Source organism: Malurus melanocephalus, unplaced genomic scaffold (genome assembly GCF_030028575.1).
Source record: "Malurus melanocephalus ecotype Western Australia unplaced genomic scaffold, MMel_1.1 scaffold_131, whole genome shotgun sequence".
NCBI classification, from domain to species: domain Eukaryota; kingdom Metazoa; phylum Chordata; class Aves; order Passeriformes; family Maluridae; genus Malurus; species Malurus melanocephalus.
Window position 1 is genome coordinate 1,856,465 of NW_026623363.1, and position 21,840 is coordinate 1,878,304.

Below are 21,840 nucleotides of genomic sequence, written 5' to 3' on the forward strand. Positions count from 1 at the left end.
GCCCTTGTTGAATCCTTGTTCTGTGATAATAAAACAACACAAAGAAAGTAGTGGTGATGTAAGGAGTTAAACTGAGTTAAGCTGCCATGAGTTCTTGCTGAGAATGGTATAATTTTAATATTTTACAGAAAACTGTATTAAAAGGAGGAAAAGGGAAAAAACTGTAAAGGCACAGCASCAATTTTTTCTTTCTATTTCATTAGCTTCCAAAGCTGTGGCTGCACACATCCTAGCCAATCTTTGTTAAAACAAAAAATAACGCTGTCATTTGCAGACAGGTTTCCATGTGGAGAGAAACAAAGACTCAGTAGCATGAAGCTTCATTTCATAAGGAAATTTATTTTCTTCAAGTATTCTAATAGGCTATGCGATTACACATTTTTTCCTATTCCTGTGTTCTRGAAAACTTGGCACCTAAGGAACAAGAATAAGCAGAAAACTATTTTCTTTTAAAAAAATAACTATCCTTAAAAAAAAAAAAGGTGTTTGCATGAACTTTGATACAAAGTTAAATTAAACCAAATCTGATACTTTTGTGGTACAATGAGGAAAAATGTTATAGAGCAAGATCATATTGTGCGTATTATTTCATAACTTTGCATTAAATGTTTTTGCTTCTGATGGAAACCTGAAGTTCTTTCAATGGATAGCCTCTTTGGAACCTTCCAGGAAATGCTGACCTGACTTCAGGSTGTACTTCTGTCTAACAAAAGGGTGGGGGGTAAAGATAGCTTTTGCTGGCAAGGGAAACTGGCTTTACTTATGTCATCAATCAGCTCTGTGTTAGAGAACCAGGAAGCCTCTTGTGTGAACTGTTAACATTTAACATGTTTCTAGCTGAATGACTGAGTTTTAAGAACTACTGAAAATATGCAATAACTGCAATTAAAATCTTCTCAATAAACTTCAGTTTTAATTTCAGATACCAATATAGTCAATGAGGAAACAAATTACTGATGATCAATGAGAAATTATGGTTATGATTTGGTATGTCAGAGAGCCGTAAAATAGAATATCAGACTGCTTGTTTGAATTGARGTATCTTACAAAGAAATTGAAAGCATAGATTCCATTTTCAATATGATTTGAGGATCAGAGATGAAACTTAGAAACCAAAGTAACTGTGAGTGGCTGTCTCATTAGCATTTGAAAATTTGGCTTGGTTGACCTAACTAAAAGAATATAGAAATGTAATTATTATTTTTCATAAAATAAAAAGAATATTTTTTTCTTATAGGCATTTGGCCAAAAGCAGTTTTCTGTGGACCTGTGTGCATTCTGACAACTTCAAAGATGCAAAACTTGACAGGAAGTAGAAATCTGAAGCACTGTGATTTGTTAAGTTAAAATRAAGTAGGTACTCTTAACCTACTGAAATATTTTATTTAAAAATAAATCCATGTAAGGGATAAAATATCATACAAAGATAAATGTCTTCATTCTGTTGAAATCAATTAACCTGAATGAAAAGTTTGTAGATATCTGTAATCTACAAACAATCTATCACATGTCTGTAGATATGTGTTTTGCAAGACAGTTCTTTAATTTTTGTTTGTCCTTAGGTTTGGGGTTTTTTCATTCATTTTTGGAAGAAGAATTTCATGGTCAAGTGGATAGAAGACAGTGCAATATTAAATATTTTAAAAGTCTTCCTTCCTTTCTTTTCATCTCTGCATAGACCTTTTCTGCAGAGACTTTGCTGTGATTTATCTTTTGAAGTTCCCATAGTAAAGAATTGGCTAGTTTAATGATGAAGGTGAAGTCRGTGAGATTGAAGTATTATGTGAGCCCCAAATAGAAAAATGAAAAAGATATTTGGAAACTTTTTCTAGAATGAGAAAAACAGTTTACTGAAATAACTGMACGAGCTTGAGCTTTTCAAAGAACWTCTAGGAGACTCTTTCCTAGGTATATCAAGGAAATGCTGGGTCTTTGACCAAAACCACATATCAAAACAGTGGTGATGTACTAAACAAGACCTTGTGGTTTGTTGTTTCTGAGTAAGCATCAACCTGGAGGAGGAAGGAAATGGGGGCTGAATCAAGGCCTGGCCTCTTCCTGTCAATCAGTRCAGACCAGGCTGACAAGGAAATGCAGATCAGCAGAGCTTAGGCGTTGGTACATAAGCTATGAGAGCTGTTAATGCTGCATGTTTTGGTGCTCTGTGGGGAGCTTAATACTGAACCAGGTTGCAGTTGTTTTCTGGCTTCTTGGTTATCAGTTTGTAGTCTGAAACTTGATTTTCTTCTGTAATGTAAACCACAGCTGAAAAGTAATCTTGATCAGCAAAATTAGGCCCTGTCCTTCTAAATTTTCCTCAGCCTAGATAACCTACCCTTAATACCTTGACTACCAATATGTTGTCCCCTTTGCTCTTAATTATTTTATTTGAAGCCCTGCATTGATACCACACTACTCAGAAATTTTCATTTCAAGTACAAGGAGCTCRAAATTTAGGGCTCTGCATTACCATAAGAATATAATGTTAGACTTTTGGGAGCCAGATGTCTCTCCTCACTTACCACATGCTGGACTCAGGAGGGAGRAAACCTTTTCCACTGCCAACTCTGCTGGAGTTAATGAAACTCAAGTTCACATCTAGTTTGGTACAGAACATTCTAGCTGTAACAGGGATTTCTGGCAAGGAGAGGAAGACAGAATGTCACTGACATGCTGGATTGTTCAGACATCTTAAAACTCCCTTGCTACTTACAGGCACTTTTGATAGGATAGATACCTTCACTCACTGTTACTGTACTTTATCATCTCACAGCTTTTCTCAAAGCAGGGGCTTTCACTACATTGTGCACTTGTAGTTGAAGGGCTGGACTGGCAGCTAAACATATGACATATTTTATAGCCCTGACTGAAGTAGTACTAGTTAAATACTGGAAGACACACAAAAACTCCTTTCAACCCTTCAGTTCAGCCTAGCTAGGCTTTCCTGTTTCTGAACACAATTTAGTCATGCATGTTTGTGCATTTTTATCAATGGATAAATGATGCTCTTGCTTAATCAGACAGATGCTAAACCTTCCCTGATTCATGACCTACATCACAGGTATGCCTACACTTGAATTCAGATTTCATTGAAACTCTGGCTGGTTCAGTGGTGGTACTGTGGTGSTACTGTGGGATGTACATCTGTCAGAATCCTTGGGGTTCCTGGCATAAAGTGACATTAGTATGTATTTGGCAAAAGAAAATATTTTAAGTAACAGTCATGAAGAGATGGGTCTGAACCAACAARCATTCACAGAGTGTCCTCACACAGGTGTAGATTCCTTCACTTTTTTCAGGCCTTTGCTGCTGCTGACCTGAGTTACTTTCACAAAGCTGTGGTCATCTTCGCTCTTAAAAGGAATGACTGTTCATTCCTGTGGTGGCAGTYAGTTTTCTTTTGCTTATGTAAATCACTGAGGTGGGATGTGTGAACATTTCAAAGTGAAGTAACAGTATATTTTCTCAAGCCCAGATTAAATGGATAATCAAAATTTGTCCCATTTTAATCAGGAAATACTAAAGGATTCTGTGTTTTATCCCTCTTATTATGCTGATTCTGAGATATTTCAGAAGCTGGTATGGATTGGTGTCATSTTAAAGCTGAGTTAGTCATTCTGGAAGCTCTCTACTTGCAAAGAAATTGTTGATTTAGATCTTAAAATTAAGTAAATTAGAATAGTGTCATTCAGGTGTTCCCGGTTGTAGCTTGTCCTTGTTTTTTTCAGCTAATTTCCTGCAAAAATTAATTATTTCCAGCATGCTGCTGTGTTAAATGTTATATAGGGGTCTTGCAGCATCACATGATTGGAGAAAAATGCTCCTCTTTTACACATCTACAAAATGAAGATGGTACTCACCTAAATGAAATGAAAGTAAAGGCCATGTTCAGAAGATACTGGTCTTCCAGCTATATTGGACATCTCAGCTGTCCAGTCCTACCATTAATTTTTAGTTTTGGAAACGATGATTGTTTGCTAATTTGCTCTTAAAAGACCAGGCTGAATTMCAGCTCAACTCAAATGCATATTTTTCATCTCTATTTTAGCAAAGTTCAAAATATTTTTGGAGCAACTGAACTCCTAAAACTCCAGACCAGAGCCTGCGAATAAGAAATGGACACTTAGAGAAAAACCTTGTMATTTCTTTCTTGCAGAACTATGGGGATGGTCTCTGTGAGTCACAGCATCTGTGCAGCAGCAGTGYCTCCTTGTCATCTCTTCTCTGCATTTTCTCTTTGGAGACTGACAAGACTTGYATCTGTCAGGTCCTCACTGAAGGGGAGAGAGAGTGGTGAGAACTTGCAGGAAAGTCCTGTGAAGGCTTTTGGAAGTGCCCAATAATACCCCCAGCTAACAGTTTACCACAGAGGATGTGCCAGTTTACACAYCTACAGATCAGGGTGATTAGTAGAGAAGAGTAGGTATTATGGTTGTAAATCTGAGTATGTCATGCAAAAATAACATTTATAATACAGACCCCTGCAATTGCTGGTTATTGATCTGGTGGAAAACTCTCAAGTCTTACAGAGATAAYGTTGTGGGGGCAGAGAAAACAGTTTTAGGGGTCTTGTGCAGAAACTTAAAAGTAGAGGGGTTTTTATTAAAAAAAAATATGTTATTGATGTGTAGATAATTTGAGGTGTTACACTGGTTCTGTTCAGATGTAGTTAGAATTTAATTACCATTTAATCTCTGTGGGTTTTTTTACTTTAAAACTAATTTGATTAACAGTGAAGAATGGAAAGCAATGTGCGAAAGTCAATCTTGTGTGTGTATACATATTGATAAACCTTGGCATATTTACTGCAAATGACARCAGAAGGCTTTCAGAGTAATCTTGATTTCAGTTCTGGACTGTCTTTGGGAAAGCTTCTTTCATAGCGCTGAGACCACATGTGAGTGGATGGTCTAACACAAGAACACGTGGACCTCAGATATCAGCTGAAGTGGCACAGGAGATAAAATTACTGCTTTACTTTGATAAAAGGAGCCCAATTAAATTAGCAGAAGTGCGGTCCAGATACTAACAAAGGCAAAAGTTAGGGYTTCTCCATTAGTTTTGTAGCTTTCAGGATGAGATGTCTATAGCAGTATTTTGAATGTAAGCTATGTCTTGAATGAAGCACCTATTTCTCAGCTCCCTACAAGAGGGAAACAGTATTTCCAGGACTGTTACCGCTTTTGAAGCTTTCTTGTTTTGTTTTGAAGTCAGCTTCTAACAGTTGTTGTAACGTATTTGCAAGATGATCAGCCTGTAATTGTTATTTACAGAGGGAAACTGTGTAATTGTCTTTCCGTGGRCAGGGTTAGTTGCTGAGACTTTGCGAGAAAATGTGTGACAATGTAGGTAAGATTTTCTGTTGAAGATGACTCTGGAATCAAAGATTATGAAGAGTTTTACAGTAAGTTTTCTACTGACTTCAAGTATTAGCATTTAGTATTTTTATTCTGGATACTATTTCTTTCTAATCATTTATTTGGACTGAATATTGAAAACCAAATGTTAAGACTTTGAGTGGTTTGTTTAGGGTGTGTGAGTGTCATCCAAGAGGGAACAGTGGAATTTTTAACAGGGGACAGACAATACAGGAAATTCAAGAAAGTGCACACAGTCACTTTTTAAGACAGTTTTTTTTCTTTTTTCAGCCTTTTATTTAATTCAGTCCTGGACAGATGAACCAAGCTGAGAAGTAGTTGAGAAATCATGGTCTGGTCATAAGGAGCAATGTAATTTATTTTTGCATAAAGTGCATAAGTGCTGTGTGAGACTAATAGGACTGTGACRTGTCCTATTTTGCTGAGTGGCTTGGATTTCTGTCGAGAAGCTAAGGGGAAAAAATCTTGTTCCTAACATTTAAAACAGACTAATTTGTCTGCAGTGCTATGCACAGTCCTTGTAATTAAGAAGTTCAARGCAAATTACAAGTGGCTGCAGAATGTCTTTCTCTATTTTTGCAAGGCGTTTAATGTCTGGATGAAACATCTGTTTCCTCCTCCCCACAGTTCATTTCAGAGATTAATATGATCCTAGTGAAATCTCACTGTGACATGTGCTGCTGTTCAATAAAGATGTTTCAAACACCTACACAAAACCTAATTGCAGCTTCTGCCACTTACTGCCTCTATTAAAAAAAAAAAAAAAAAAAAAAAAAAAAAAAAAAAAAAAANAAAAAAAAAAAAAGAAAAGAAAAGGAATTTCAAAGTTTTATGCACTAAAATGGGAGTTGCCAGTCTGAATTACACCTACAATAAGAATCTGTGGCAGCAAGTACTTGAAAACATGGAATTATTTGGCATTGCTCATACCATATGTGTTAAGAGATCACTGCCTCTGCAAATATGACTGTGCTTTTGCCATTCATTTCTGTCCTCAGCATGAGGAGCATGGAAATTGTGGAGCTCAGAGGGGAGATACATATACAGAGATACTTTGGTTTGATTCCCTTTCTCCTGCACAAATTCTCAACCTACTTTTTGAGAGTCAAAAATTCAAACTTGAAATGCGTTGCCATTTCTGTGCAGAGATGAATTTCCTGTATCTTTACAGTCCAATAAAAATTCAGATGTTGGTGCGAAACAGTGATGGGTGCATACCATCTGAAATTTCAAACCGACCAACTTTCTTCTTTTGCCACTCCCTGTGATCCGGTGCAGCACCTCCACTGTGCAGAAATGTTTACATAGTGCTTTCAGTGATGACAGAATCTGTTTCTGTGTTTAGATCATTTTTTGGGCCAGGCTCCTTGAAAGCAAGTGAAAAGCACCTCTGTGAGCTAGGCTGACTCCTGGCTGGGCTAACAGGTTGAGCTGAGGTTGAAGATGTTTTTTGCAAATGAAAGCTTTTTTAGAATTAAAGTCCTTTTCCTTAGCCATCAGAGTAATCACTGCATGTTTTCTACAGCTTCTCTTTGCAAAGYGACTAATACTACTTGATGCAGCTGACTGCTGTGAAATACAGAGGCGTTTTTGTCAGTTCCTGGAAAAAAAACCTGACATTTCAGTTTGTCTTGTCTTCATCTTAGACTCTCTCTCAGTAGGTGTGAAACCATGTTGGTCTGGTGAAATCAACAGAACGGTTGTTAGGAGGAGTTACCATCCCTGGGTTTCTGGTACTTGTCTGTGCAGCTGGGATGCCTTAGCTGTGACCACCTTTGGTGTTGATTTAAAGTAATCTGCTTTTTTTGGCACTGACAYGGTTGGGACTGCTTTCACAAGCATGCCCATGAGATAGTAGTACAGTAACAGCTCTRTATATTAAAATGTCAGTCACTGTAAGGCAATTCCACTGAAGCTACCAGTACAATTCAATAAGACAGATCCAGAGAACAAGCAATGAAAGCTTCTTGTCAGGATGCCTCCAGTCATGATGGTAAAATCCCTGTGAAGAAGGTTGAAGTCCCCATGATCTCAATTCCTTATTATAAAAGTAGGGTTTCAGGGCACAAAGTAGCTCTGTTAATTTACTGTCCTGAAGTGTTTATAAAGATGCATCTTTGATGGGGGAGATTTTAAACCAGAAAACTATACAGAAAAGAAATAGTACCCTGAAGAGAGACATACTATGTTTTAGTGAAGATAGCTATCTATATACACATATATTCTAAGGTCAACATTTGCCCAAAACTCAAATCCATTGCTGCTTATAGAAATGAAATAGTGTGTTTATCTAAGCCATTGAGATGTAATTTCAGTTTATATAATGTTAGCACAACTAATCCTTTCATTGATGTTCAGCTTCTGCCAATTCAGTCAATGGACTAATTGTGTGAAGGGAAGCATACAAGCACAGCAGTGTTTTATGTACTACATCTCACCACTTCCTGACCCTGTCTCCCTGCACACTACTTTCTTGCAGTCTTCTAGCCAGATCTGTTGTACAGTTAGAAATGCCCAGATTAATTTTCCCTGCTTTGACAAGCTCCTTTACATTGCAGGAGGCCAACTTTTTTAGTGCATCCATAGGAAGTGTCTCCACTACAGCCTTTCACCACACGGGAGACAGACTGAAGATGTAGGCAGCTGACAAATGTGGAAGCAATGAAGAGGTGTTCTGAGGTTGACAGCGCTTTTCATAGTACACGCATTTTCTGGGAAGGGAATAACAAGGGAGATAAACAGGGGATGATTTTGGCAAGCTGAGAAGAAGCTGTAGCAGACAAAGATGTTCCAAAGAGAAGATCATATTCAAAAGGTAAGAGCACCAACTTGATCCTGTCTTTTTTTTTTTTTTTTCTGACTGCTTGAATATTGTCTTCAAAATCGGCAATTCTTCCTTTGAAAATGCTGACATTTTCTGGARAATCCTATAAATGCTGTAATAGTCATTCAGCATTACTTTGAGAAAAATACAGTACTATTTTTATGGCTCATTCTAGCCCACTCAATTCCTGCTCAAAGTTGGGTTTCTTCCCAGAAGCTCTGCAAACTGATAAAATAATAATAACAGTCCAAACATCAGAAATATCTCTTCCTAAATACTGTATATAGAGTAATAGTCAATCAAGACAGAGGGGGCAGTTTATAAAAAGTCCTACATAAGACTTTAACTTGAGACTAGAAATAACTGAAAATAACTCTGAAAGTCTTAGTCAAACTGTTTTAACTTAAGGGTGTGCTATCAAGGATCTATGCCTAAAAGAACTGTGATTTTCTCTTGTCAAAAGACTCTCTCTTGTCATGCATGTAGCCAAGGGGAGAGCATCCAGGTGTTAATTTGATTGTGTTTGTGTTTAACAATGCAGTGTCACTGTGTAATCTAGGATGTTACTCAGCTTTGCCCTAAGTCTACAAACAGCTGAGTAAATTATGAAGTTCCTTGCACCAGCATCAGTTTGRGTCAAAACCAAAGGATTTTGAAAATCCCTCTGGTAACGTTCTCAGCACAATTGTTTTAATGTAACTTATAGCTAGATCAATATTAAACTTCAATCATCTAATTCTTTTCCCCTTTCTACATATACTTGTAGAAGTTTTATTAAAAATTGTAATGTTCCCAGTTCCACTTTCTCTGTGGTCTACTGTCCTAGGCAGACTGGCAAACACAGTAGCACTGTGTACTGTTACATGACTTTTTGTAATGCTATGAAAAACAGAAGAGGGTCTTGAAATGTTAAAATAATGTGCAATGATGACAGCCTTCAATATTGCAACAAAGATTCCCCTGATTCTGAGTAAAACTTGGTCTGAGTGTTCCTGAAAAAGTCCTCTTTCTCATTATTTGTTTTATTTTTTATGGGAGCATCTGGTAGGATATATCAAATTATGTTAGTTGCAGTAATTGGCTTTGATAACAGTTTTTAGTTTCTTGGTTATCAAATTTCTGTTCCAGGTCAGGCTTCATGTGTTCAAATGGACCTTATTTGTCTCCTCGTGTTTTGGAAAAAAAACATGCCTGTAAGCTAAAATGTATGTGGTAGCTGTGGGACTCAGTGCCTTCTTTTCAAAACTTGACTGAGCACTCCAATAGTTGAGAATACTTGGAGGGCCATCATTGCTTGGATGAACTGAGCACCTTAGCATCTTACCACCAGGCACCTCCTAGAGCATGGCAGTCTTTGAGGCCTGGACTAGTTTTTCATTGGCAATGGGCCAAGTCAWGCTTTTAACAATTAAAGGGATGCAAACAGGATTTTCCGCATATAGATCTTGGCATCTTTTGGGTCTTAGCCCAAGCACTTCACAGCTTTGAGATCTGCTAGAGCAGCTGAGAGCAAGGTAAATTCTTAGAATGCTCTAAACAGTCTGTACTGAATGACCACATTCTAACTTGTCTGAATGACTGTCTGTCATTTGTCTTTCAGGTTCTCAGGCTCCATCAGCCACCATCTGATTGCATTGCAGCAACATAGGTGTTGCCATGAGGATCAGGAGGTGTCCTGCCTGCTTCACAGCTTTGTCTTTTGGTCCTGCTGGGTATAGACCAGAGGGAGCTCCTTATAGAGGCAGAGTACACATTTCAAGAGAGCTGACAAACCAGTTCCTGAACATACATGCATCTGTGTAAGAGTACTCAAAGACCAGAGGCCTCTGTGGCACTCATGGATATAAGAACTGTTTCATGTGTGGGGTTAGACTCTGCTTTTTGAGACATGATGCTCCGACGAGGATTTATTCTATTTCTTCCCCGACTTGTAGGCCTGCTGGTGGTGGCCTGTAGCTCAATGTCTATTGTTTATATGTTGGCTTGCACACCCAAGGGTGACAACCAGCAGCTTGCCTTGCCCAGGGTGCACAGTCCAACTGTGAAGGAGGGATATGAAGCCATTCTGCAAGAGCGAGAAGAGCAGCACCGCAATTACATCATCAGCTTGAAGAAACAAATTGCCCAGTTGAAGGCTGAGCTCCAGGGCAGGACTGAGCAKCTTAAGAACATGCAGAACCAGWACCCAGACTCCTTGGACATTCGTCTTGATCACAGTAAGCCGGAGAATGCCCAGGCCAACCTGCTGGCTTTTCTCCGTTCCCAAGTAGACAAAGCAGAGGTGCACAGCGGTGTTAAGCTGTCCACAGAGTACGCAGCGGTGCCCTTTGAGAGCTTCACCCTCCAGAAGGTGTACCAGCTGGAGACAGGGCTGACACGGCACCCAGAGGAGAAACCTGTAAGGAAGGACAAGCGAGATGAGTTGATAGAGGTGATCGAGTTAGCAGTTGGGAGCTTGAACAAGCCAGATGGGGCCAGCAAGGCAAAACCACGGGTATACACAGCCTCTGACTTCGTTGAAGGTTTGTATGCAGACAGCAGGTTTACAAGGTCCACACATTGCTGGGGCGGAATTCTGGTTTGACTGGGTTGCTGAGGGAGAAGGGAGCTGTGTCAGAAAATATGTCTGGGATGGTGTTAGTGCTGTGACCTAGCTAGGCTGTCTCAKGCACAATTGCATAAKGACAGCTTTCCTGGGAAACAGGACYTTGAGATAACAGAGMCTGCCAGTCTCCTGTAGAGACATCAACATGTGCTCACAGCTCTCTAGTCATGAACTTGCTTCAAAACTGAAAAGCTAGGAGTGACTGACCAGGCTGCAATTYCAGATCTATTTCCACTGTTAACATTGACAACTGCAGTTCAGTGCTGCCATTCTCCTCCTTTGTTGTTCAGTTTGTCTTTTCACAATATGTTTCTACAGCTTATTTTAGTTGCTGAGCAAGCATGTATGGCTGTTTGACCAACTTCCATATGAGAGGATGAGGAGATAGGAGATGTTTCCTGGCATACATTGTTTAATATCCATTAAGCTGTGAGCCTGCCTTTATGCACAATCAAGAGTCTTTGACTGGGTACCAGCGCTATGCTTGGGGAACAAGTGCAGAAAAGTGTGGGAAAGAGATGCACACCAGTGCTGGCTCTGTGGAGGATCTTCATGCACTAACGGTGTTGCTGGCTTTCACATACCATGGTGAAATACTRCAGAGGGACAAAGCCATTCATGTGACTCAGAGCTCAAGAAACTGGAGCCTTGTGTGCAGCTCAGTCTGAGCTCAAGAAACCTTCCTTGTGTTCTCCCCTGCAGGGTAGGTCCTTGCTTCTGTAGSTGCAAGGGAACAAATTCTAATTCTCACTCATCACTGTGGACTGATTTGTTTGCAAATGCAGGGACCCATGCACTGGGGCTAGAAACAAAGAGACTTGACAGAAAATTTCCCTGCCAAATTCATTTGGAGTTCTCTATCACCTCTTGTCACTCTCTTTTCCCCCATCTTTCACTCTCACAAGAATGGCAAAAACTGTCGTTGAAAGGATGAATCCATTACTCTGTGTAACTTGAGTGTGTGGTTTTCTCTTCCAGTTCTGCATTTCAAGTGTAGTTTGGACTCTGAACTTGTTTTGGAAACTGTGCACTGCAGGTGCCATTGCCTATACAAGAAGTTACTAACAAGCTGGATTCCATGTCAGCTTCTGGCAGCTTAGTACAAATTCAGCAACACAGCAAGCATGAGTGCATTTRTCCAGCCACCAAGCCAGCTGTTTTCATTTTCTGGAACTGCCAGGGGCAGCTGGAGCTTTCTGGGAGACGTGGCCCAGATGTGCACTGAAAGTAATACCACTTAACCCTCTAAGCATTTTCCAACTGCTTTAGCAATAACAGCAGGCAAAAGTTGTGTGCCGCTTCTATTCTAAATGTGGTGCTATCACCCTTGTCTTAAGGTTGTGAAATGTGCTGAAATGAAAATCATGTAATCAGRGGCAGGACAGGATTTAAAATATGGACTGCTGCTCTCAGTATGTAGGATTTGTGTCCTTGTTTTGCTTTTTTCAGCRATGCCTTTGACACCAGTTTTACTCAAGGGTGTTGCTGATCCTGAGACTTGCTAGAACACAGAGTTGGGCATGTTAATCTTGTTTCCTTGGGCCTCCTGTGTGGATTTTTCTCTTCTYGTGGATCACATCTGGCACCTGCTATCACTTTTTCAGTACTGCCAACAGGCAGGATGGTGGTGTGTTGCAATAGACTCAATTGGGGTCTGTATCTCTTCCTTTTTTAAATTTTGTGCATTTATTCTTGTCTTTGAGAGGGAAGATGTTTCTTCAAACACTTCTTGCATTTAAGGAGAAATGTTTTGTCTCTGGGATATCTTAAAATAAGCGCTGCATCCTCTGCAMTTTCCAGACAAAATGACTTGTGCGTGGGAATTAGACTGTGACCCTACTACCTTACATCTAAGTTAAACTCCTTCTCAGCAGATTTGCTGCTACATGAAATTTGGACAGGATTCTCAGTTCTCCTTACAGAATAATAGCTTGCACGTAGTGGAATTTTCCATTTTTCTCCCCTTAATCAAAAGCAAGAGAGCCACACCTTCTCCCCGGAGCTCAAAATGTATCCATCTGTCTGCTTCTCTGCTTTGCTTCTCTCTTGACAGAAGCACTTGGGCTGTTCAGCTGCTGTAATCTTCCCCTCTCTCCCCTGTTCCTCCCGCTAGCTCTCTGCCAAGGGGAGTCAGTATGAAACAGCATGGAAAAAAAATCAGAAATGTCTGTGTACTATAAGCAGGGAAAGGACTGCTCTGTTTCCAGTAGAAAGCTGGTTGCTCAGAGRGCAGGATAACAGGTCTGATCATTAATTTATGTAAATAGCAGAGCTGAATACATCTGAGAGTCGCTCTTTTTTTTTCAAAGATGGAGATGATAATTTGGAGACTTTGACAAGCCTGAGTAGTGTGTTCCATAAGTGAATGGAATGACTGCCTGTGATATACTTTCCTAATAGGAACAGTTCCAGAAAATCCCTGGATTGCTTAAGAAATGCCCTGCCATGACACCTTCAGATATGCTGGATCATAAGTTTTCCTATATGGCTGTCTAGTGTCTGGAATTTTAATCAAGGACTCAGAGGCAAAAAAAAAGTAGCTTTGCTTTCTCAAATGGGCAGCTACTGATGGTGGGCTACCTGATGGACTTGTACCGTGGAAGTTTATTGGGAGAAAGGAACAATGCTTTTMATCAAAGGCTAAGATGCTGTATTTTACTGCATGTGAAGTGAGAAGACCATTGTAATTACTGAGTTAAAACGAGGAGAGTGAATGCTGAAAAATCCTCATAGTGGTTCCTACATCATCTCTCAGGAGGGAACTAATGAGTATGAGTCCAAGAAGTGTTTCTACTGACAGTGGGGGATTTGAAACTTGTAATCTGTGGAACTGAGGCTAAAATCATCATCTACTCAACAGCATTTTGTTAAGAATGATGGCTGTTTTCTAGTTACACATTTCATGTAGATCATGTAGGTGACATTTGTTTGCCTGCACTGCTGAATAGAGATCGGGTATTTTACATTTCTTTAGAGAGAATTGCTGGGAATTGCTGCTCTGAAGACTAGAGACTTACTGCTCTTTACTCAATTCTTCAGCTCAGGCCTTTTTTGCTTCTCAGTTGTTATTTTCCTTCATTTTAGGGCTATCCTGTCTGTTGACCCAGGCCTCCTGTTTAYTTTTCTATATTGGGTTTCCAAAGGTTTTGACTTTTCTTCCTGCCTCTGAAAGGAATGGTGCATATTCTGAAACATATTTGCTATAATGGAAGCAAYAGATAATCAATTAACCTTCTTTTCTCTATATTGAATATCTATACTTTGCAAGGCTTTCATTTCAGGAGAAATCTTTTAAGGAAAAGGGTTTTTTTTGTTTGTTTTTTGAGACTACTGTTTTCCTCTCCTCATAGTTTCATATCTTGGATTTGAAGCTGTTTGACACATCTTACTGAATCAYGTAAAAAGTCCTGGTGGCACAAATGAAGTAGAGCCTTCAGAAACGGAAAAATATTGTGAAAGGCAGGATGTTCTTCTGCGTGAGTCGCCTGAGTGACTCAAGACATTCAGACTCATGTCCAAGACTCACTCCGTGACCTTGGGCAAATCACTTTGTTTTCTGCTTCTAAAAAGAAGGTACTTAAAAAARGAAAGAAGATGCTTAAAAATGGAAAAGAAGTAGTTTAAATGTGCATCAGGAATAGCCATATTTAATTAGAGGCATTAACTTGATACGGCTCTCTTCAGTATAAAATGTTATGATTAGAAATTCTTGGATTACCATTTTGCACAAGGGAACCTTGCCTTCCCCTAAGTTACTTGTTTTCAGCCACAGTAGAAGTACTGAACAAGAAAAAAACTACAGATTAAGAAACAGCTTCTGTGTATAGCCGAAGGAGGGACCCCCGTCAGGTCACAACTTGCATTCTTCTTTAAGGTACCTCTTATTTGGCAAGGCTTCCTTTATTGTGTAGTACATATCTCCAGGGAAATAGTATTTGTGGGATCATTGTTTCTTGGCTGGGTTGGATAGAAGAGAATGTAAAAGCAAAGACTTTGAGATGTTGTGTGGTGGGTACTATTGAATTTGTTAATTTAATGTAGATCTTTGTTATGAAAAATGTCAGTTCACTATGTCAAACATGTGAAACAGTCCTATCAATTTCTCTCTAAAGAAAATGCAAATCAGATTTAATGTAGAGTTTTGTTTAGCTGAATGTCAAAAGGTTGCCTTAACCTTCCAAATACAAACTTCCTTGGTAAAGCTCTGTTTAAAAACTGCCYGAGCAAATGAGTGTATGCAACAGTGCGCTTGAATCCTCAGCAGGGTTTCTGTATGAAAAAATGGGTAAGCAGAATTCAAAGGTCCATATTTCTATTCTCTGGCCACTAGGAGGAAGTGAAAGGACTATTAGGTCACTATTCAGACAATCCCTGTTCATTAACAGATGTAGTTCTTGGGCTGCACCTTGAGCAGACTCTATGACAAAAGCTAGTAGGAGTCAAGGACACAACTTTAAAAGATGAGTAGTGAAAGAATGATGGAGCTGCTATCTCCCTGAATTCATTTGCTGTGCTAGAAGGAGGACTGGAGCATTTGTTGAATCAGCTTATGCTAAAAATAAAACATGAAGTGAATAACAGATCAGTAAATCTACATATATTATTAACTAGCTGAAGTGTTCATTAAGAATACAACACTTACAGAACGATAGTGAAGATAGTTCACAGAACTCTCTGCAGATAAAATCACATCTCATTAATCTTTTGATTATACCAGTGTGAAAAGTACAATACAAGATGAAGAGCTTACGTCACTTTGAAGAAAACTTTGACCCAGAATTTTACAAGAAATACAGACAGAGCTGACAGTCTTTGGGTCAGATGCCCAGCAAGGTTACACATCAGGGAATAATCAAGAGTAAAAAAAATAAAAAAAAAAAAAAAAAGAAAAAGCAAGCCTTATTTTAGTCTTATTTTTCATAACCAGAAGGAGCTATGCTTCCTAACCAGATGGGGAGGGCGAAAGAAAAGAAAAATAAGGCAAGAGGAAGAGGTTTGTTCCAGACATTTTTGCTTGTCTTTTTAACTTCTGCAAGAGATGGAAGGCATTGCAATTATACTCTTGTACTGATTAAGTTGTTAAGATGTTTACAGTAACTTAATGAGTAGTTAGGATTAGTATTATTTTTTTTTTCTTAAACGTGATGGATGTGCCAGTGAAAAAGTTTTATTTCAGTATACACTGTAGGGACTGAGGTATCATTTAGAGTGGGTAAAATCTATAGCCCTTTTGCCAACTTGATCTCATTTAAGGTATTATAGTATTTCAGTGGGGCATGTTCAAGGCTTTTATAGTTCATGCTKACCCTTGGTATGGGATCAGTTTGACCCATCGAGTATGTTAAAATTTCCTTCCATACAGGAAATAAATACATGCTTGTATGAATTAAGTGTCCTGGTCTAGCCTGTGACAAACGGGTGTCATCCTTGCAGACTGCTATTTGACCAGAAATGGGCATCCACAAAGGAAACAGCAGTCTCTTGAGAGYTGGGTAACAGGAAAGTTTTGTCTTTACTGGCAATGGGTGAAGTTGATKATGGCTGCTAGGGCCTGGTTGCATAGTTTTATTAGGGGACTTTCCAGAGAACCTCCCAGTGCTCATCAGGAAATTGCCTTTTCTGGGAGATGCCTAATCCCTCCTGTTGCAGAGGCAGGCTACCTTTGCAGTCCCTCTGCATCCTATTACCATGCATGTCTGCAGTGTGCATTTGGAGCAGTCTGAAAAATTAGAACAGTATGTCTGCTGGGTTATACTGAGTGTGAGCACTTGGTAACCTTCAGGGGTTTGTAACTCAGCCAAGCTTTGGAGTGTGCCTASAAGAATACCAAATAGCTCCTGCAACCCAGGGCTGTGTCCCTGCCAGAGTSACAGCCTCCTCCAAACCATGGTGGACTCTGTATTGGTTTAAAAGTAAATACCTCATTGCCTCTGCTGTGTTTTCAGCTTATGTGTGGCAAGTGAAGACTGTATCCTTGCTTTCCCCCAGGAGCCCAGATTCAGTCCAAAAAATGTCTTAATTTTTGTTTTCACACAGGGATCTACCGCACAGAAAAAAATAAAGGCACATTGTATGAGCTGACTTTTAAAGGCGATGCAAAACATCAGTTCAAGAAGATTGTTTTATTCCGGCCATTTGGTCCTGTAATGAAAGTGAAGAATGAAAATGTCAATATGGCTGACACACTTATTAATGTCATTGTGCCATTGGCCAAGAGAGCCAGCAAATTTCGGCAATTCATGCAGAATTTCAGGTGGGTTTCCTTCARCGCTGCATTTACTTTTTCTTATTTGGAAAATAAGGTGGGATTTTAGGAGTCATCAAGACCTCACTCACTGCTACTATTACATAACAGTTCATTGTGCCACTAAATGATTTTTGAGATTACAGATTGAAAAGCATTTGGTTGCTTAATGCAGTAAAGTTAATTATATTCCAGTCATCAGGGTTTCTGATTTTCATGTACCTAACTTGAGAGTCTCAATCTGTTTGTTGGGTACATACAATTGTGCAACATGAAAATTTCATGCAGTAGTTGAAAAGGAGCATTTCTGAGCCWAAGAGGAATCAGTCCTCCCAGACACTTTGCTAGGTTCCATTAGATAAAATATTTAGGCAACAAAAAGCAAGAGAAATGTGWAAGAACTTTCAGCATAGTTACTCTTAAGCTTTTATTTTTCAGCACAGATATGATGTTTGGAGGGAGAACTTAATTGAGATGTAACTAAATAGCTGCCCAGAAAAGACTGTGTTATCAACAGATACTGACTCTTACGATGGGATCTGTTTTGTCTAATTACAGCCATCTAAAAATAGGCTCCTTGTCTAAATAAGTCTTCTGATTAGTATTCTGATTATCTTGTTTTAGACTGGGAGAAATTGCCCTCTGGTCATGCTGATCTCTCTGCTGATTATAGATGAACTCTTGCTGACTAAACTTTGTGCAAGTGAGGCACAGTTCTAGCATTTGTTCAGATTGGTCTTACCCTTAGGCTATGCGTTTGATCTCTGGCTGGTACTTAGGTTTTAATAAATGCCAAAGATCTGAACTCTGGAATATCTGTTACAAGAACTCAAGGTTATGAGGTGGGATATTAAAAAAATCCTCCTTCTCATATTCTCCTAAGTGATGAAGTCATTGCCTGCCTGATCATTCTTCCTGGGGCTAGATGGCCTCTTTTAACAGAGTCCTATTAATGTAACAAACGCTCTTTAGAGAGCTTCTACCTAACTGCCTGAAAGATGGATTTCTGCCCCTTCTAAGAGAGACAGTGAGCTGTTTGTCAGGGCAWGGATGTCTAGCAATGAATCATGTCCCCAGGAATGCCTCCGAGGTTCACCCTCCTCTGCCTTCCCCAGCTGCTGTAGGTTATTGAAGGAAGCTAACTCCTGGGGACAAGTCACAAATTTGTCTCTATTCTGCAGGGAAATGGGCATTCAGCAGGATGGGAGAATTCACCTCACTGTAGTTTACTTTGGAAAGGAACAAATGAATGAAGTGAAATCGATACTTGAGAATACCTCTAAGTAAGTACCTGAATATCTGGTTTGTGCTGCTTATACACAATGATCCTACATGAAGTAGAGATTTGATAATTCAAAACTCGTAGTTGTGCCAAAAGGTTCTGAAATGCATTGCAGAAAATAGCTTTCTTTTTGTATCAAATAAAAATGGTGTTACCCAGAGAGCCCCATCTGTGTGGGTTTGTGACCTTGGTTTTTAGAACTGCAGAACAGATTTAAACTGAATTTAGCTCAGTGTAACTGGTTTTTTTTTTCTTTTTTCCTCGCCCTGCCATCCTCTCTGGTAACGCTTAAAGTGTCTTTAATTTTTAGGACTGAAAATTGACTTCCAAAGGCAAGTGGAGACAATTTCAGTAGAGCACAAAGGAACTCAGSATGCTTTTGGCCAGTTCTGCTCTGTTGAGTTTGTTTCCATAGCTGTGTTTGTCAAGATCATGTGGCACTGCAGCCTTTTGTTGTCTTCTCAGCATAGGAAGAAGACACTTGTATAGATACAGTAATACGACCACAAGTCATTGAAATTTGCATACTGAAGATATTTTTGTTAACCTAAGCCTTGTGGGGATTTTTGTGAGATCTGCCCAAAGAAAGTCTGTGATAGGAATGCTAGTGTGTGAGTACACAGGTCAAGCTTTGAACATAGACAGACATAGTGGAAATCTCCTCAAGAGTCAAACAGGGTATCTTTTTCCTCCAACTGATCTCGGAACTGTGATGCTACAGATTTCTGGGTTAATTCTTTCATATTGTGTTCCCACCCCTGACTTGTATTAAGAGGTGGATAGACAGAGTAAGTTGCTAAATATTTTCCTTCTAGGTCAGCCAACTTTAAGAACTTTACCTTCATCCAGCTGAATGAAGACTTTTCTAGGGGCAAAGGATTAGATGTTGGTGCTCGATTTTGGAAAGGAAACAATGTTGTTCTCTTTTTTTGCGATGTGGACATATACTTCACAGCTGAATTCTTGAACTCCTGTAGATTGAACACACAGCCAGGTACTGCTTCTCATGAAGTATATTAGGTTCTACCTATTGTGTAAAATATAGGTTCTACCTATTATGTAAAATCCCTCACCAGTGTATTCCTGCCTTTGAATTGGTAATGAAGCTACTGTAAGGCAAATGTAAATCAGTTGTAACAGGTTCCTACTCCCACTGTGATTGAATCTCTTGCTTTCAGCACCTGTGCTTTCTGGAACAAGATCTTTTTATTAATTATATCCTCACATTCAAATTCTCATAGAAAGAACATAGGCTCAGTGCAAAATTTGTRTGACTTTGTCTGGATTTGGTCTGGCCTGGACTGCATCTTGTAAGAGATAWGTGTATTTCATACAGCATTTTAAAAGAAGTAACCCACTGTCATTTCTAGGGAAGAAGGTATTTTATCCTGTTCTCTTCAGTCAGTATAACCCCAGTATAATTTATGGTCACCATGATTCCATCCCATCTTTAGAACAGCAGCTGGTAAGTACATGCTTCTCTGAATGCCTGCTTTTATTTGAAGAAAGCATTTTTAAAAAGTGCATGTGCTCTTGGRTAGCATTTCCTTATTCCTTGTGCACAGTGACCACCACACAGACAAAATTAACTACAACACTCACCTTACTGTGAGTTGTGMAGGTATGTTTCACTGGGAAGTATTTTGGTATGGGCAAGTACATTGTTAGGATTATGAAAATATTTATAGCTAATATTTGAATCATAAAATGTGATTCTTATGTCAGAAAAGCTRCTTGATTTTAAGAAGTACAGTGAGTCACATTTTTATGTATATTTTTATATTTTTAGCCCACATTAGTTGCCAGGCATAAGGTCAGATCTATGCCAATAAAACAAGACAGTGTTAGTTCTCTGTCCTGGAATTAAGTCAGCTGAGGAGAAAAGAAAAAAAAAAAAAGGAAGCCTTCAGAAATCTTTGATAGAATTTGATTTGTGCAGCAGCCACTTGCACTAATGGGAAATAATAATGCTAATGCACGTGGGTAGCTTGCTGTAAGGGCATCGTGATGGAGACTTCTTGTTACAGTGCAGACCTGACAGATATAATCTTGTTTCCTTTTAATTGGCTTCTACAGTGACTTGTCTTTTCCAAGAAAAGGAGAAATGAGAAATGAAATCTAYAGCAATGTGAGCAGTAAAATAAAAAAATAATAACAGTTGAGGTGACAAAAGCKATGAACAAAAAGGGAGGCATGAACAAGGAGTCAGGAGAGACAAGTTTGGGAGAGCATTTCTTCATAAAGGAAACACTGGGATTTGTAAATCCAGAAATGGAAATTCTCTCTCCTTATCTGTAATTCTGTCACAAGGGAAGTCAAGATTTTCCAAAGCAGATGCAAAGGGGTAGGTTTCTAACCAGACATTGAAGAGTGTGAAGTACTGCTGACTTGTCAGAGGATTTAAAAACCTGTCTCAGTCCCTTGAAGCTCTTAGATGTCTGRCCAGATTCCGTTTAGGTCATGCATGAATTATGATCTTAGAGATTTGTACTTAGATATCTGCTTTTCAAAATTATAGCCATGCTTTCTTAGTGCTCTGATTTTCTACCTGTAATACATAATGTTTTCATTGTCCACCTCAGTAAGGTAGACCATTTGTTTTGACAAAAGCTTTTATGGGACATATAGCTAACACCTAACATTTCTGGACTTCAATTTTAGCTGGATATAGCAGTTCTGTAATAGAAAATTATTCTTGTTACTCAGAATTAATGTAATCAAAAAGCTGTCAGTTATGTGATTGGATTAGAACCACTGTTTTCTTTCAGAGCTCTTGTGTCACCATCTGCTCTGACAGCAGTCTGGCTTCCCTGGTTTACCAGTATGTTTGTTACATTGGGTTTGAATCCCACAGAAACGAACAATTTTGGAGGATGCTTTGCCTGCAAAGAAGTAAACTCCAGAGATGTGAAATTTTTCTACTTGGTCTACAAAAGCAGGAATGGAGCAAAACCTGATTGCTCTGGATCAGGGGGGTTATCCATGATAGTTAATAACACAGCTRTTTTGAGGGAGGCAGATACATGCAGTGAGTATCTACAAAAATGGGTTCAGGACCCACTGTGGACTAATGTGGGGAAGAATAAAGGGCAGTTTCTCCTATTTCTGACCACATTCAGATCAGAATGCTCTCGCTGAAAGCATTTCTGCTTCCATGAAAATATTCCTTTTCCTCCATACAGATCATTAAAAAAGAAACTGGATTTTGGAGAGACTTTGGTTTTGGGATGACTTGCCAGTACAGATCTGATTTTCTCAACATAGGTAAGAAAAATACACTCCAATACACCTGCCATTTTACTAAAACAGAAAATGATGACCGCCTCCCTTTCCTTGGCCATTGCATCTATGTCACTAATTTGCAGCAGTGCTGTGGTTAGATGTTTAGGCAATTCCTAGGTGCCATAAAGCTTACCAGAATCTAAGCACTGCTTACAACTAGAGTTAGAAATAAAGAATTTTTGTCTGATAGTGAAAGATTTGAAGATAGGCCCTTTGATGTTCACA

General features: G+C 39.1%; 1 protein-coding gene across 1 annotated transcript in view; it reads left to right on the top strand.

The window, feature by feature from the left end:
* CSGALNACT1 (chondroitin sulfate N-acetylgalactosaminyltransferase 1) overlaps positions 1–21,840 on the top strand; it is a 38,858-nt gene that overhangs the window by 15,445 nt on the left and 1,573 nt on the right. Inside the window, exons 3-9 of the mRNA XM_057370750.1 lie at positions 7,937–8,193; positions 9,803–10,724; positions 16,844–17,060; positions 18,233–18,334; positions 19,149–19,327; positions 19,704–19,798; positions 21,516–21,597. Coding sequence (XP_057226733.1) covers positions 10,091–10,724; positions 16,844–17,060; positions 18,233–18,334; positions 19,149–19,327; positions 19,704–19,798; positions 21,516–21,597 — 1,309 coding nt within the window. The 5' untranslated portion in view covers positions 7,937–8,193; positions 9,803–10,090. The remainder of the gene's footprint in view (positions 1–7,936; positions 8,194–9,802; positions 10,725–16,843; positions 17,061–18,232; positions 18,335–19,148; positions 19,328–19,703; positions 19,799–21,515; positions 21,598–21,840) is intronic.